This window comes from Oryctolagus cuniculus, chromosome 1 (assembly GCF_964237555.1).
Source record: "Oryctolagus cuniculus chromosome 1, mOryCun1.1, whole genome shotgun sequence".
Lineage (NCBI taxonomy): Eukaryota > Metazoa > Chordata > Mammalia > Lagomorpha > Leporidae > Oryctolagus > Oryctolagus cuniculus.
In genome coordinates, this window is record NC_091432.1 from 39,333,890 (window position 1) to 39,350,352 (window position 16,463).

Here is a 16,463-nt window from a genome sequence, read left to right on the forward strand (position 1 = left end):
TGTCACAAGGCACTGTGTTAAGTAGTAGGTTTTAAGTGGTTCATAGTGTATAGGAGAATCGGACATGGAAACTAACAATCAAAACATTATGATTGCTATTGAGTTGTGGTCAGAATACCAGAGGATCTGCTCTGATTCCCATCTAGTGATATTGCTCTAATGTTTCAATACTCTGTTATATGCACAAAGTTCCCTCATGCCTCAACAATCTTTTATAATCTAATAGGATTAGTTTTACATGAAAGAGATTTTCAAAGAGGCAATCAGCTTGGCATTGTTTTGAATATTGAATAATGTGCCTGTTTGCTTTGCCACTCCCATTTACTTATTACATTTTGAGTCTCCAGATTGTATCTGATACCAATCAAAAAGGTCTGCAAAAAGAGGGTGATAAATACCACAAATATTGCATATTTGCTGCCTGACTAGAAAGGTCACTGAGATTCCAGTTAGGAGAAAAATTTCCTGGGCAAAATATCAGCATTAAGCACATAAATACTAAATCACCATCTTTTCTTGCCAAAGTTTACACCTAAGTGGGCTCTATACAGAAACCTAAATATTGAACATCTTTAAGCTCATTTTGCCTCGAATACAAATCAGGCCCCCCTGGGTATCAGAGGTGGATGTGACATTAGAGACTCTTCTTCCACTCTTGTGTTAGTTTTAACATTTCCAATCATTAGTTCTCATTGAACAAAGACGTTGCTTAAACTTTAGCTGAGGATTCTAGTTTTCTGTCACTGTGATGATTTGTGACCATGCAATAAAGTTGTGCAAGAAGTCTAGCAGAATGCTTGATACATGGTAGACCTGTAATATTAACAATAACTATTACATGCTGAGTATTCTCTAGGCATCAGGCAAAATACTAGACGCTTTCCACACTTTAGTTCTGTTACCTTCCACAACAAATATATGGGATAGATTCTTTCAGTATTGTAGAGAAGGGAGCAGAAGTCCAAGTTGTTCAGTTAATGATTTACAGAGCATGTCAGTCCAATTCAAGAGACTGATTCCGAAGTCTATCATTTTAACAACTACTATAAAATAAACATTTGATGCCTTGAAATGCTATCATCATAGATATTTTTATGTCCTACATCTGGATGTCTATAGTTTATGTTGTTCCTTATAAAGGAGGTCTATTAGATAAAGAAAGCAAGGCAAGTTACAACTAGGAACACTTTGTCTGAGCTTGCTAAAGAATGGTTGTTTAAAGATAAAACTTGGCTTCTTGTCAGGATATTAAATACAGAGAAAACATTAGAAATAGGACTTGTTGCACAACATTGCAACAAAAACATTGCTAGTCACCTTTTGCAAAACAAGCCAAAGCTTTGCATATTCATCTAGCTTCTCTTCTTTAATTGCTATCAGTGTATTTCCAAGACCTACACCATTTTGGTTTTATTTACAGCCATTATTACCTTCTAAAGAGTTAGTAACTTGTGGCAGGGAGATGTAATACATAGAGATTTTTCAAAGTTCCCTAAAATGTGATTGTTTTTAGAACTTTGGGTTTATATTTTTATTGCTTTCTGAATTCAAGAAGGCTGTCATGGTGCATGCTACATGCTTTCATAGTTTTAATGAATTTTTGTTTCTATATTACTGATTTTTCACATAATGGAACAATACATATACATTGTAAAACACACACACACACACACACACAAGTCTTTGTTTTTAAAACATAGAAAGGGGAAAGTGTTTAGTCTAGTTGTTAAGGTGCCGATGTTCCACACCAGAGTACCTGGGCTCAATACCTCGCTCAGGTTCCTGAATTCAGTTTCCTGCTAATACAGAGTCTGAGAGGTAGGAAACATGGCTCAAGTGATTGGATTCCTGCCAACTACATGGGAGACCTGGACTGAGTTCCGAGCTTCTAGCTTCAGATCAGCCCAGATCTTCCATCGCAGGTGTTTGGTGAATGAACCATAATATGGTTGGCATTCATTCCCTCTCTTCCCCCACCTCTCAAATAAATATATATGCCTTTAAAATATGTAAAAATATAAATTCTTTTACCAAATATTTTACTCTTCAAATGTGTAAAATTAACCATATCTGCACAAAGAGACTCCAGTATGAAGCGAGGTATGAGTATGTCAATAAGATAGATACCATATTTTTTGCTTTCAGGGTATGGTTACAATGACTTTTAAGTTCTGTAGAATTTGTTAGTTTTCAACCACAGCACTTACTGTGCAGTGCCATACCCACAGCCTTGCAGAATTCAGACACCAAGAGCACCACAAAACCTGTGACAGAATAGGAGCTACTTACATACTTGATCACGCTAAGTATGAGTTTCAGAGATGACACTGTCACTAACAACCTTCTAAATTCATCATAATGTGCTGAATGTAAAATACCCTAATGTTTAGAAGATAATATTACATTTCATGAAATGTAACAGGAAAATCATTCTGCAATGTCTGCACAGAATATTAAAGTTCAGCATCCAGAGTCTAATTTAAAAGCATATTCCTATTCCATCTGCAAAACGTAAGCATCAGAGAACCAAAGGAAGAATACAATTGACTAAAGTCCATCATTTGTCAGGAGTATACATTAAAAACAAATTTAAGTTGCACACTTGGGTCTAGAAACATAAACAGCATGGAAAATGACGGAATATGTAAGGTATGAACCACCCTTCCTAATTTAACTTAGGGCCTTACTAATAAATACTTCCTTGAACATGTACTTCACACATCATAAAATTTATGAACAGACTACATGCTGGCATTCAAGGCACCATTTGTACAAGGTTCTCTTTTCAAGGTTAAGCTTTGCATTCCTGGATCCTGAGCTATATTTCAAAAAAAAGGGAAAGACACAAAGAAGTTCTTCAGTTAAAGATTAATGAGTACAGCATACTGGGTTGCAATGTGTTATTTCAAGTTTAGGACCTTCTGTCCACCTGCACTAAACAGAGTTCTTGGCTTAGAAATAGCTTTTCTAGTGTGCAGGGGATCAGCCATTCTCTTAACAACTTTCCCAATAAATATCTTCCGTAGGGTCCATCAAAACAAAATTTAACCCCAGTAGAGGACAGGTGCCTGAGGAAAATGGAGTTCTGATTTTCTTCTTCTGCACTGGGAAAATCTTGCCTTCTTTGGATGTTCTTTACTTCTTGTCCAGGGAATTTCATCTTTTTCAAGATTCTGCTCACTTGTTCTCTGTTGAGATCTCTCTGAGATGAATACTTCAATGCAAGAAATTTGTTACAGGGGCATCCTTGGGGGCACTAACAGGAGACAGAGAAGCAGGACTGGGGAGAAAATCTCTGGAAGGTGTTTTAAGGGACAGATTCCCACTTTTGGAAACTGGGGCTTGGTACCTGCAGACTGATAGATCACTGTAGAATATGCTGGTGAGGTGTCAAACTTCAGAATAAGGAAGCTAAGGTGCACAGGTTGCCTACACCTAGACCTCATAGATTGCTAGCTACTCCTTTGGAGATCCACACCTGTGTTTTTCTAGCTTTCCTTGTGTGCTGGCCAAGCAAGTTTCCTCAGGCAGAAAGGGAGATTGGTAATCTTGCAACAGGAAGCCTGGCATGTGTGGGATGAGAGCTGAACAGCTGTTTTGGATCACCAGAAGAGCCTCTGCAATGTCCTCCTTCAGCAAACCTTCCGGATCAGCCAAGAGTGGTAGATGTCTTTGTTCTCAGTGGTACATCCCTCGGTCACAGTGCTCATTACATTACATACGCTGAAACTTTTCGCTTATTCAACATGTATTTGTTAGAAGCTTTGCTGAGATCACATTCCTGAACAAAGATAGCTGTGACAACGGCCCTTGTTGGAAGAAAAATATGCATAAACAATGAAGCTGGTACATAAATACATTAAAAATTATGGCAAGTACCATCAAGGGAACAAATGGGGAGTATAACAGTGGTACACAATCATTGGTAGTGGTATGGGGAACACTTTTAGATGTGGCAAAGTTGAATAGAAGCTGTTTAAGCCAAAAATCCTGTGAGATGAGCACAACCCAGGAGGGATCATTAAAGGACAGACTTTCTGAGCTTCTTGAGGACCTCAAAGTTACTGAGGTTAGAACGCAAGAGGCATCAGCTATGCAGCCTTTTGTTCTTTGTATTGCTTCATTTTATGGGTAGCAAAACCTCCAGTGCCTTCTCTGTTCTCCTGTTGATATTATATTTCAGGATGCAGATGCTATAAGGTGGTGTTGGTGTATTGAATCCGACATAATACTATAGGAGTGGTCTAGCCCATGGCTGCTTAGTGTGCTCACTACCATAGTTTTGTTGAGGCAGATCATATATACTCAGCCTGTTTTGGTAGTCAGTTAGAACATGTACGATTTGCCTGTTAGCCAAGTTTTCTCCTCTGGTGCTATGCATTTCATTCCTGAAGCTATTTCACTGAGAACTTACCAGCTCATCTAGAGGTGAGGTTATAGGCCTCCTCCAATAGGGACGTTGTGTCAAAGTTTGAAGGTGACAGATTTGGACTCAAACCTACATTTTAATACTTCCCCTCTGCATAATCTTTATAAAATGAGAAATTCTATGTTTAGCTTCTTCCTTGGGAAAATACAGGATGAAAATAAACTAGTATTATGAAATTTTAGTGAGACTATATTAAATAATTTAATGTATAGTGGGCCGGCTGTTTGGTTAAATCTGCACAAATTAGAGTAGCTGAATGTGGCTGGTGGGGAACATGCTAGACTGACACACCTTGTTTCACTACCACTGATCACTGGTTAACTATTTGTCATACTTCTCTAGCTCACTGTTTGTCACATTCTTTTTCCTTAAACCTCCCATACTTCCTCCTCCTCCTTAGTATGAAGCTGACAACTTTGCTGCTTCTTTCAGTGAAAAAATAGGACTCCAAATATATTCCTACCACTACCTCCATCCATCTTTGTTTCTGTCTGTATCTCAACTTTAAGTATTCTAGATGCATTTGTAAATTTATTGGTCTCTTTCCATATCAAAATGTAAACTCCTAAGCATCTGTGTTGTATTTACCACCATATCGTAAGTTCCTGGAATAATACCTGGTACAAAGCACATACTCATCAAGGACAATGAGAGAATAAATGTACAATGCTTAGTAGATGTTCAATAAGTATATTTTACTGTGAGGAAGAGAGTCAAATATACATACAATAACCATTAAGTGCAATAATTGTATTGACAAAGTGAGGAACTCACACAAATTGCTAAGAACATACAGAAGAGGAAACGGAAAGTAATAAAATAGGGAAGATGTTCTTCAGCCATAGCTTGACTCCATTCTTGTCTTTTTAGTTATGGAATAATTATTAATTTATATCAATCTCATTTTGAAAATGTATACAGTGGTTATAATAATAAGTCTGCCTCTGTGGAGCTGTTGTTGGGTTTAAAAAGGATAGTAAACATCAAGAATCTTTCCTCTGATTTTCTTCATTGGTTTTCTTATTGCTCCAAGCCAATCACTTAATTAATCCTTTTTTTGGTTGTACATCATTTACTTTATCAATTTATTCTTGGTTAGAAACTTCCATTATGCCCTTTGGATGTTAGGTCTTAGAGACCCTGTACTTCCTCTTTGTGTGGTTGTATTGCTTTCCTAGATTCTTCTGTCCTTTTTCTCTTATTGAGTGTATGTATTGTTATATGGTCATGAACTGTACCTAGTTTGGGTCCAGAATTCTTCATTTCTAAAAATTTAGCACATATATGACACGTATGATGACTTCTGACCTTAAAAATTTTTATTTATTTATTTTCATTTATTTTAAAGGGAGGGAGAGAAAGAGAACGAACTTTCACCCACCAGTTCACTTCCCAAATGTCCACAATGGGCAGCACTGAGAGAAGTTGAAGTCAGGTCTCCAACATGGATGACAGAGACCTAAGTACTTGAGCCAATATCTACTGCATCCCATAATATGCATTATCAGAAAGCTGGAATCTGCAGTGGAACAGGCACCTGAACACAAGCACTCTGATATCAGGTGTGGTGGGGTTTTCCAAGTTATGTCTTAACTGCTGCACCAGACACTTAGCCCAATTGCTGATATTTTCATCTCTGGCCATCCTTAATTACTTAATTGATAGCATGGCTGCAGTCTCTCAAGTTTTCTAGTCCTTCAGCTTCATTGAATATTTCTACATCCTTTATTAGAATATGGCTTGTAATGGACCAGTCTTTTCACTGCCTTCTTTAATTCTATTCAATTCAACTATGTGCCAGCTCAGTAAATTTTGGCCAGGAATGAAACCAAGGACTAAAATCCTTTCATTGCAATAGGTCACCTTCGAGTCACTCTTGTGTGTTTTTTCCTCAAGAAAATAATACAATTATTTTTCATATGAGGGTAGCTCAAGCACATGATATTATTATGGCACTTTTGTTGTCCTCTCTTTTGTCTTTAACCAAATACTCTTGACTGTGCCTCTGTTCTTATGTTCGTGGCTCTGTAACTAGGAAGAAAAGGGGTGAGGGAAGGCATCTCACACACTCTCAGGAGCCACGGTGTGTCACACAGTGTACTAACCGTGGTGTTTAACAGTTCACTACTATTCTTCATGTCCCAAAGCTGATGGGCATTGCCTTTTTTTTGTTTGTTTTGTTTTGTTCCTTTCTCTCTCTCTCTCTCTCTCTCTTTTTTTTTTTTTTAGAGAGGAGAGAGAGAGAGAGAGTCTTCTACCTGCTGGTTCACGCCCCAGATGGTTGCAATGACCAAGGGCTGGGCCAGGCCGAAGCAGGAGCTTCCTCCAGGTCTCCCCTGTGCGTGCAGGGTCCCAAGGACTTGGGCTGTCCTCTGCTGCTTTCCTATGCATATTAGCAGGGAGCTAGATTGGCAGTAGAGCACCTGGGACCTTAACTGGTGCCCATATGGGATGCTGGCACGAGAGGTGGCAGCTTATCCTGCTGTGCCACAGTGCTGGCTCTGGCATTGCTTCTTTTACATGTGGAAAAAGTAAGGCTCAGATTATTTATGAAACTAAGTTAAGTTCACAGAGCAGAACATCAAAGCCAACTCTGCTTACTCCAAGGCCTATGCTCCTGTCATAACACTAACTTGCTTCATGGGTGAAGCGCTTTCTTGAAATACTGCAACTTTCATTATTTTTTTCTAAAATTTTCTAACGAACTCTTTGAAAATTGTTTATACTTCAATTACTAAGCTGCAACCTTGAGTTTGGTGTTACTGGTGAAATTATTTCTAATTCTCGAGTTTACCATTTTTTTGTGTGATTTGGCTTAGGTATACATATAAATACAGGTTGGAATCTTTGATAAAGAGCTTCATTGGGATGTGAGAAGACCTTGTACAATGGGTAGGTGAAGCAGGCAGAGTTTGGGCGAAGTAGGAGTCCACCTGTTTGTGGAAAGGGCATCAGACCGTGGAATGGTTGGAAAGCCTCACTGCAGACTTTGGACTGTCCTGAAAGCAGTAAGACTTGATAGCCAGGAGGAGGAGAGATGATCATGGCCATCACGGAGATTACCCTGCAAAACTGTGCAGATGGATATGAACAGGTAGCCCATGTATTTCACTGATTCTGACCTGAGATGCTAAAAGGCTCCAGGTAACTGACCAGAGTGACAACCTATGCACTCTTTCTCCATTATAACTTACTGATGGTCAGTTTTCTTTGTGCTACCAGAGAATGAACTTGGAAATGTGAGAGTCAATGGAGTAAAAAAAAGAAAGAAATTTCAATATTAGAACACCACATTTAAAAAATCTGATACAATGTTCAATGTTAAAGAACCTCTTGAGGCTGCCGTCAATAATTTCTCATTACAGCTTTCAAGGGAACATGATCAAGATGAAATGAGTTATTATGTAAAGTGTGACACTGCCCTTCACCAACACTGTATTATTCAAGAAAATAGACATCCAAGTAGGTAGGTGCTATTATCCTTATAACACAAAGATTGGGGAGCATAAAAACTTGAGCTTCTCATGGATCTAGCAATTTCAGTGCTATATTGCCTTTTTGATTAAAAGAGAAGTTATAGATTGAGAAAAATACAGATTTTTTAGAAAAATAAAATACTTAAGTTAGAGAACTCTCTGAATGGAGTAGAGTTCAAGCATTACTTACCTAACTTATTCAGCTAGAAAGTAGACACATTGACAAAATGTACAAATTGCAACATCAGAATTTTAACAAACCATTTTGTTTACTTTCTGGGTAACCCATAGCTATTCCATGGGTACATTTGAAAGTTTAGTCTAGGGTTTTAAGAAGAAACTTATATATGGTGTAGGTATCTGCTGCTTTAAAATTATGTAGTTTTATATTCTGTCATCTTGAAGAAATAAAGCAGGACGTGACAAGCGAGGGAAAATTTTTCAATCAGTGATCCTCTTCTTTTGTCTGGTTAATCTGATGTGTTAGCACTAGCAAAACTGGCTGACTATAAGTATCCCTTATGTGTACTTTTGGTAAATGTGAAGGCAATGTATAGAATAATTTAACTTTACTTTTTGAAACCTCATACCTCAAAATTTCCTAAGTTCATGAATTCTAAATTTGCAGGCTAACTGCCAGTGTTACAAAACTGAGCCTGGGAATACAGGAAAAGATAAGCCTAGTTCATAAGAAATTAATTTTGTAGAGTACTGTAGTGTACTTCCCAGGCCCAGGGTCTCGCATCGGGGGATAATTGACAGAACAAGAGCAGTCTTATCCTATGGAGGAACACTAGGCCCTTTAGTTATTACGTCTGAATTTACCAAGTACAAAGCAGAAATGAATAGGAATAATAAGTAATATATAACTCAGAAAAGATCAGTCCACACTTAAAGCCATCAACAGGACACAGAAGAGATGTGAAGAAAAGCATGCATTCATAAACTCTCAGGCACTTGAGATAGGTGTATTCATTCCACCAAAAACCCAAAGATGTTTCTCAGACATTCAGTAGGTTCACTTCACCTATGATATGCGAAATGGAACATGGATTTTTTTTTTTTTTTTTTTTTTTTTTTTTTTTTTTTTTTTTTTTAGCATTTGAAGCTTTTGGGTTAGTCTCCCACCTGCTCATAAGCATACAAGCCCAGACAACTCTAGGGAGAAACTTTTATTAGTTCTGTCTTGGAAAGAGAATACATTTGGGAGTGACCTAGCAGCTTGATTACGCTGAGGCCTTGTTTTGACAGAGCTGTTCAGAGCCATTCTGACCTGGCAGCCCTGATATAGTTGGAATATTCTAAAGCAGCCTGTGAAAAAAAAAAGAACTCTCCAAGTAATATGTGAAATGAATGCCCTCATTCTATCCCTGACTTGCATCTTGGACACCCACATCTGGAGTCTAAGGGTTCAAGAATTAGTGGGGCAAAGCTTAGATGGGGTGGGGAGGGGGGAGTAAAATTTCACATGGGATTACACATATTTATTGTGCACGATATTTGCTAATTAAAAGGAAAAAGAACATGTGATATTTGCTTTTTGACAGGACGGTGTAAAAATAACATCTCTGCAACAAGCCAGCTCTGTTCTTTGCACTGTAATAAAATCTTCATTTTCAAGTAAACATGGTTCTCTGCAAGAAAGGGGAAACTCTATTTTTTTCTCACCATGTGCAAGACAAGTAGATCTTAGTGGGCCTTGACAATGATTTGAGAGTTTTCACTTCTTGTGCCATGCTCTTTTGAAATAAAGAGGGGATTATAGCTACAGACGGCAGGCTTGTAATCCGATGAAGTAGCTAGTGAAGACCTGCTTTGCCCTAAGAAGGGAGAGTAAATGCAGAATGTAGAGTAGATGTTCTTTCTTGACTATGCAATGTCCTCAGTCCTGAATTGCTGAGAAAATGGAGGAGACTGTGAAAGAAAGATTTTATTCTTATTGTACTTGTTAACTCTTGATTTTCAAGAACAAATGTTATTGAAGTTACATGTAGCCTTGGCAGCTCATGACAAGAGCCTAGGTTGATTACTGATGCCATAAACAAGAGTGTCAATTTGTTAAGTCAACAACAGGAGTCACTGTGCACTTACTCCTCATGTAGGATCTTTGTCCTTAGTGTGCTGTACATTGAGATTTAATGCTATAACTAGTACTCAAACAGTATTTTTCACTTTATGTTTCTGTGTGGGAGCAAACTGTTGAAATCTTTACTTAATGTATGCTAAACTGATCTTCTGTATATAAAGAGAAACGAAAATGAATCTTGATGTGACTGGAAGGGGAGAGGGAGTGGGAAAGGGGAGGGTTGCGGGTGGGAGGGACGTTATGGGGAGGGGGGAGCCATTGTAATCCATAAGCTGTACTTTGGAAATTTATATTCATTAAATAAAAGTTTAAAAAAATAATTCAGGATCAGGTGAGAAAGATTGGAAAAACAAGGATTTGTTCATTCTGGCACTGAATATTATATTATAAAAGAACAAATATTTAGCTTCATTTACATAATATCATATGATATAGTGATTTATCCCATTTTAGTCTTGTCAACTATTCATATATATTAGGAATTTTGCAACTTTCAATCACAAAAATTGATATATATTTATGTCAAAATATCACATGGGAGCTGAAATATGTCATATTAAAAACTTAATATTTCTAATATTCTAGTAAATCCTTAAACTTTCATACAGATCTTCAGAACCATTCTTATGCTAGGCTTCAACAGTCAATTTTTATGTTGATCAGCTCTTGCCCTGACTGTTGATGAACAACTTAATACGTTATCCCTCTTAGTATTTTTTTTTGTTTGTTCTACTTAATACTTTTGGTTGAATACTGTAATCAATACACAATTCTTCTTAAGTGCTGAAACTTAACTGAAAAGTGATCGCTGTTAAATATAAGAGTGGGAATAAGAGTGGGAAGAGATGTGCAATTCGGGACATGCTCAAGCTGACTTGCCCCAAACGGTAGAGTTAGAAACATACCAGGGGATTCCAATTCAATCCCATCAAGGTGGCATGTACCAATGCCATCTCATTAGTCCAAGTGATCAATTTCTGTTCACAATTGATCATAATGATAGGACTAAGAGCCCAAGGGATCACATAAACAAGACTAGTGCCTGCAAATATTAACTGATAGAATCAAAAAGGGAGAGAATGATCCAACATGGGAAGCAAGATACACAGCAGACTCATAGAATGGCAGATGTCCTAAACAGCACTCTGGCCTCAGAATCAGCCCTTAAGGCATGCGGATCCAGCTGAAAAGCTCATGAGAGTATTTCAGGCATGGAAAGCCAAGACACTCTGGCAAAAAAAAAAAAACAAAACAAAACAAAAAAAAACAAAACAAAACAAAAAAAACCACAACACCACACCACCAAAAAACAAAAAAACCAAAACCTAAATGAAAGATCTCCGCGAGTGAGATCCCAGTGGAAAGAATGGGTTATCAAAGAAGGAGGTACCTTTCTCTGAAGGGAGGAGAGAACTTCCACTCCGACTACGACCATGTCTAAATATGATCAGAGTCGGTGAACACAAAAGGCTTCCATAGCCTTGGCAACTCATGACAAGAGCCTAGGGTGATTACTGACGCCATAAACAAGAGTGTCAATTTGTTAAGTCAACAACAGGAGTCACTGGTCACTGTGCACTTACTCCTCATGTAGGATCTCTGTCCTTAATATGCTTTACATTGTGATTTAATGCTATAACTAGTACTCGAACAGTATTTTTCACTTGTGATTCTATGTGGGTGCAAACTGTTGAAATCTTTACTTAATGTTTGCTAAACTGATCTTCTGTATACAAGGAGAATTGAAAATGAATCTTGATGTGAATGGAAGGGGAGAGGGAACAGGAAAGGGGAGGGTTGCGGGTGGGAGGGAAGTTATGGGGGGGAAGCCATTGTAATCCATAAACTGTACTTTGGAAATTTATATTCATTAAATGAAAGTTAAAAAAAAAACATAGCCAGTAACTTGCTGTCCTACCAGTCAATGTAAGTTTCTTTTGACTGGAAATTCTACCCCCAACCTTTCTGCTTCTTTGGCTTTCACTGTCTCTGACAAGATCATTTCTGGGCCACATTCTCGTAAGTCAGCTCCCAAGCATTCCTCATGCTGATGTATCCCACACACAAAGCCATGACAAAATTTTCTACAGCACAGATTGGATCACTTCATCCTCTCTGGCAAATAAATACAACCAAGAGCCAAGAGGGCACACAGGAGGAGGGAGAAAGCAGAGAGGATACTCATAAGTTTGCAGACATTTGAAAAAATTACCTTCATTTGATCAAAAGTAGAATGAACTTTGAAAATGTAAAGTGCAGACTGTTAAAAACAATCATCTTAAATTTTAAGACCTTGAACTAATTTCTCTGGCTTTGTAAGTAGAGAATCAGCTTGGGGAACTAATGAAATGAATTCTTTTCTGAGATTTTATTTATTTGAAAGGCAGAGTTACGGGGTGGGGGTGGGGGAGTGGGGGGGTTGGAATCTTCCATTTGCTGATTCAGTCCGCAAATAGCTACAACAGCTGAAACTGGGCTGTTCCAAATCCAGGAGCCAGGAGCTTCTTTCAGAATTCCCACGTGGGTGCAGGGGCCTAAGCACTTGGGCCATCTTCCACTGCTTTTCCAGGCACATTAGCAGGGAGCTGGATTGGAAGTGGAGCAGCTGGTACTCAAACCAGTGTCCATATGGTATGCCAGTGCGCAGGTGCCACAGTGCTGGTCTCTATGAAATGGGATTCTAAGCTGTATTTTGGGAAGACTCTTTCTTGCTATGGGCCTAGTACAAAGGTGCATGTAAGCCCCTTTGTGGTCTGATCCTGTCCTTCTTTGTTACCTAACAATTTAAATTTACCAAACATTAATGTAGGTGTGCTTTCAGAAATCCATCTTGCTACTTGCTACTTCAATGATTTTCTATACGCCCTTTTCTCTATCAAGAATTTCCTGACTTTCTTTCTTTGCCTGACAATCTGATTGAGTCTCCAAGACCCAGCCCAAGCATCACCTCCCTGCTGAGAAGGATTCCCTCAGCTCTTCAAATTCCTCCCTTTATGTCATCACTAATGTTCTACACATGGTTGTAGGGCACTTAAAGTAATGCATTATGCTCAATTTGTTTTAGCTTGTGTTGTTCCCTTCAAGATTAATAAATCTTCGAGGACAGAATTCATATCTTTTTTATCTTGGTATTTCCTCACACCATTTCTGGTTCAAAATAATTATCAAAATATATGCAACTGAATAGAAACTTATGAGGGAATGATTGTTCTCCACATTTTCCCTTCAGCTGTGACTGTCCCATGACAAGAGTTTTTCGGCTGATTATTATTTGTTTTTTTTTTTTTTTTTTTCATTTTTGAGTTCAGTGGCCCCTGCCAGGGAAATATCAAAGAAAAGTGCTTTGCATCTTGACTCCAGATTTTAAAATGCCCGTAGGAAAGAGCACAAGAGAAAACAGTGCCTCTAGAGCTATAAACAAACAAACAAACAAACAAATGCCTTTCACAGATGTAACTCTGTTTACATGCTCTAGAGTATTAACATTTGAAAATGTGCAATGGCAGTGAAACGTGGTATCAAATTCTGCAGGCAAAAAGCTATAACGCGAATCTTCCAAAAATGACCCATTAATTTCTTCTTTTACTCAACAGCACAGCTTGAGAGTATATTTTAAAAATCTCATCTTATTTTAAACCATTGAAACATTTTCCAGTGTCTAAATAGCAGCCAGGTCTCCTTATACTATTCATGATTACAGCCTGTCATTGTGACCAGTTTTTTCCACTACTTAACTGAGTGTAGTATCATTTCCACTTTGCTACTACCTGAAAGTGCTGAGAAATGTTAAGCTATAAAACTGTACTCATCAAGAAATATTAATGGAGAGGGTGGACATATTTTTTCCAATACTTAAGAGCTTAAGCTGTAATAATAAAAAGAAGGATTTTATTTCCTGAAATAATCTAAAGAAGAACTGGAAGGAAATGAAAGTAAAATCCACCAGGATTATAAAATTAGGGCAGAGTTACGTAAAAATATTTGGAGTATCAGAAAAAGTCTAAAATAAACGAAAAAACAATACATTCATGATATTTCTAGTTGACCCAGACAATTGCTACTATGTTGTGTAATTGGAGACCCTTTGAAGAATCTAGTAAAGCACTCATTGGAGGAAGTCAGGAAAAACATCCTGCATACCCATCTGTGTTCAACCAACCAACAGGGCTGGACAAGGCAGAAAATGCATTCCTCCTGCTTTAGACAGAAAGCACTAGAACAAAACATTGCCAACTGTCAGAATGATAAGACTAAAGGAAGAGAGGAACATATTCCTGACAAGACTGGTCTGTGCTTGTAGAGGAAAGTCACAATATCATACTCTATTATTGGTAATCACAGAAAAAAGTGAGCAATGTGGTTGAAGCTGGTTATAGTAACATCTGGAGCGGCCAGTGCCGCAGCTCAATAGGCTAATCCTCCGCCTTGCGGCGCCGGCACACCAGGTTCTAGTCCCAGTCGGGGCGCGGGATTCTGTCCCGGTTGCCCCTCTTCCAGGCCAGCTCTCTGCTGTGGCCCAAGAATACAGTGGAGGATGGCCCAAGTGCTTGGGCCCTGCACCCCATGGGAGACCAGGAGAAGCACCTGGCTCCTGGCTTCAAATTAGCGCGATGCGCCGGCCTCAGCACGGAGGGTGAACCAACGGCAAAAAAGGAAGACCTTTCTCTCTGTCTCTCTCACTGTACACTCTGCCTGTCCAAAAAAAAAAAAAAAAAAAAAAGTAACATCCGGAGTGGGTGGTGCAGTGGTTAAGATGCTGCTTGGGATGGTGTATCCCATGTCAGAGTGCTTGGGTGTGAGTCCTGGCTCTGCTTCCTATTCCAGCTTAACGTGCATCCTGGGAGGTAGCAGGTGGATGGCTCAAGTAGTAGGGTCTCTGTCACAGATATGGGAGACATGGATCTAGTTCCTGGCTCCTAGCTCAGTCTGATCTAGTCCTGGCTATTCTGTTGTGTGCATCTGGGGAGTAAACCAGCATATACAAGATCTCTCTCTCTCTCTCTCTCTCTCTCTATATATATATATATATATATATATTTATATATATATATTTATATATATATATAGGACTCTCTCTGCCTTTCAAAAAATAGAAATTAATAAATAAAGACATTTTAAAAAGTTAGGAACATCTTCATGTCCAATAAACTGTCATGAATTAGCTCTTAAAACCATCACACATATTGGAGAATAACAGATTTGAAAGGAGTGAGGTAAAATATCTTGGTGTATAAGTCAGAATTCCTAGGGGGGGGGGGTATTATATGATTCAACAAGGTGCTCACTTCCTGAAAGGGATAACAGTCTGATATATTTGGTGAACGGTAGAGAAGAAAGTTCAGAGAAGCTTGCCTAGTTACTGTTTGTAGAAGTTTGTAGAAATCAAGATTCTAACAAATACAAAATTATCATGCTAACAAAGTTTGCCTTTGACCCATATAGTCTCATATAAGAAACTTTCAGGACAGGCAGAGGGTGAACCAGAGACTCTGTAACCCTCTCACCAGTACCTCTGCTTGAGCACTGTGACGGCATTATCTCCTAAAAGTTGTGCTTTAAAAAAACTTCTACGTTTTTAAGTTATTTATCTTTAAGCACAGAAATAAATTTCTCTTTTCTTCCAATGAATCCATTCATTGTGCTTTTTTGGCATAATTTTCTGGTCACTGATGTCCTTGAGATCTATGCCTTGTCTTCAGTCCAGTGTGCCTGTGTATGAATACCCATGCACATAACACCTGCTCACATGCATACTCAGTGTTATGCATACCATTTCATTCTATCAGTGGAGAGCAGGTTAGGAATTCCTGATTTGTTGATTTTTTTTTTTCTGGCCTAAGAGAAATCTAAGAAGGACACATCCATCTCTGGCCCAGTCTCCTCCTTTGTAGGAGCATCTATGGTGTCTGTGGTGTGCTGTCCTTCTTTTGTTTTGACCTCTTTAGCTAAATTTCCTCCCCTACAACAATACTTAATCAAAGGACAAGGATTTGAACTCATTGCTGAGCAAATTTCCTGCTGTGCAATCCTATTATAAGGGTTTTAAGAAGTATTGAAGCCCATGGCAGTGTTACCTGGCAGAAACAGTTCTCTTTGGAGTTTTGCTCTGGCCTGCTGGGAAAAGCATCTCTTCTTCAGCCAATCAGCACTAAATTCGCTGTAATGGTCATCGGGCCACGTGATGTAAACCTTTTAACACAGAAAGCAGATATGTCCATATGTATGTTATGCTTTTATTTACTTCTGCTCTCTCTTTCGTTGTGCTATTTAAGATAATCAGGAAATATAATGGTCTCTCTCCTTTTTTTAATTGAAAGCCATAGAGATACAACTGAGGTCTGAAGGCTCTCATTAGCACACAAGAAGCAGAATCTGGCAAGATCATCCCTTCTCTCTCTCTCTCTCTCTCTCTTTTTTTTGGACAGGCAGAGTGGACAGTGAGAGAGAGAGACAGAGAGAAAGGTCTTCCTTT

At 38.5% G+C, this 16,463-nt stretch overlaps 1 protein-coding gene across 3 annotated transcripts in view; it reads right to left on the bottom strand.

Annotated features, from left to right (window-relative positions):
• Window positions 1–16,463, bottom strand: part of BBOX1 (gamma-butyrobetaine hydroxylase 1) — a 78,185-nt gene that overhangs the window by 42,564 nt on the left and 19,158 nt on the right. For all 3 annotated transcript variants that reach the window (XM_008269063.4, XM_002709022.5, XM_008269060.4), the window contains exon 4: window positions 16,066–16,180. In XM_008269063.4, the coding sequence (XP_008267285.3) occupies window positions 16,066–16,180 (115 nt within the window). The remainder of the gene's footprint in view (window positions 1–16,065; window positions 16,181–16,463) is intronic.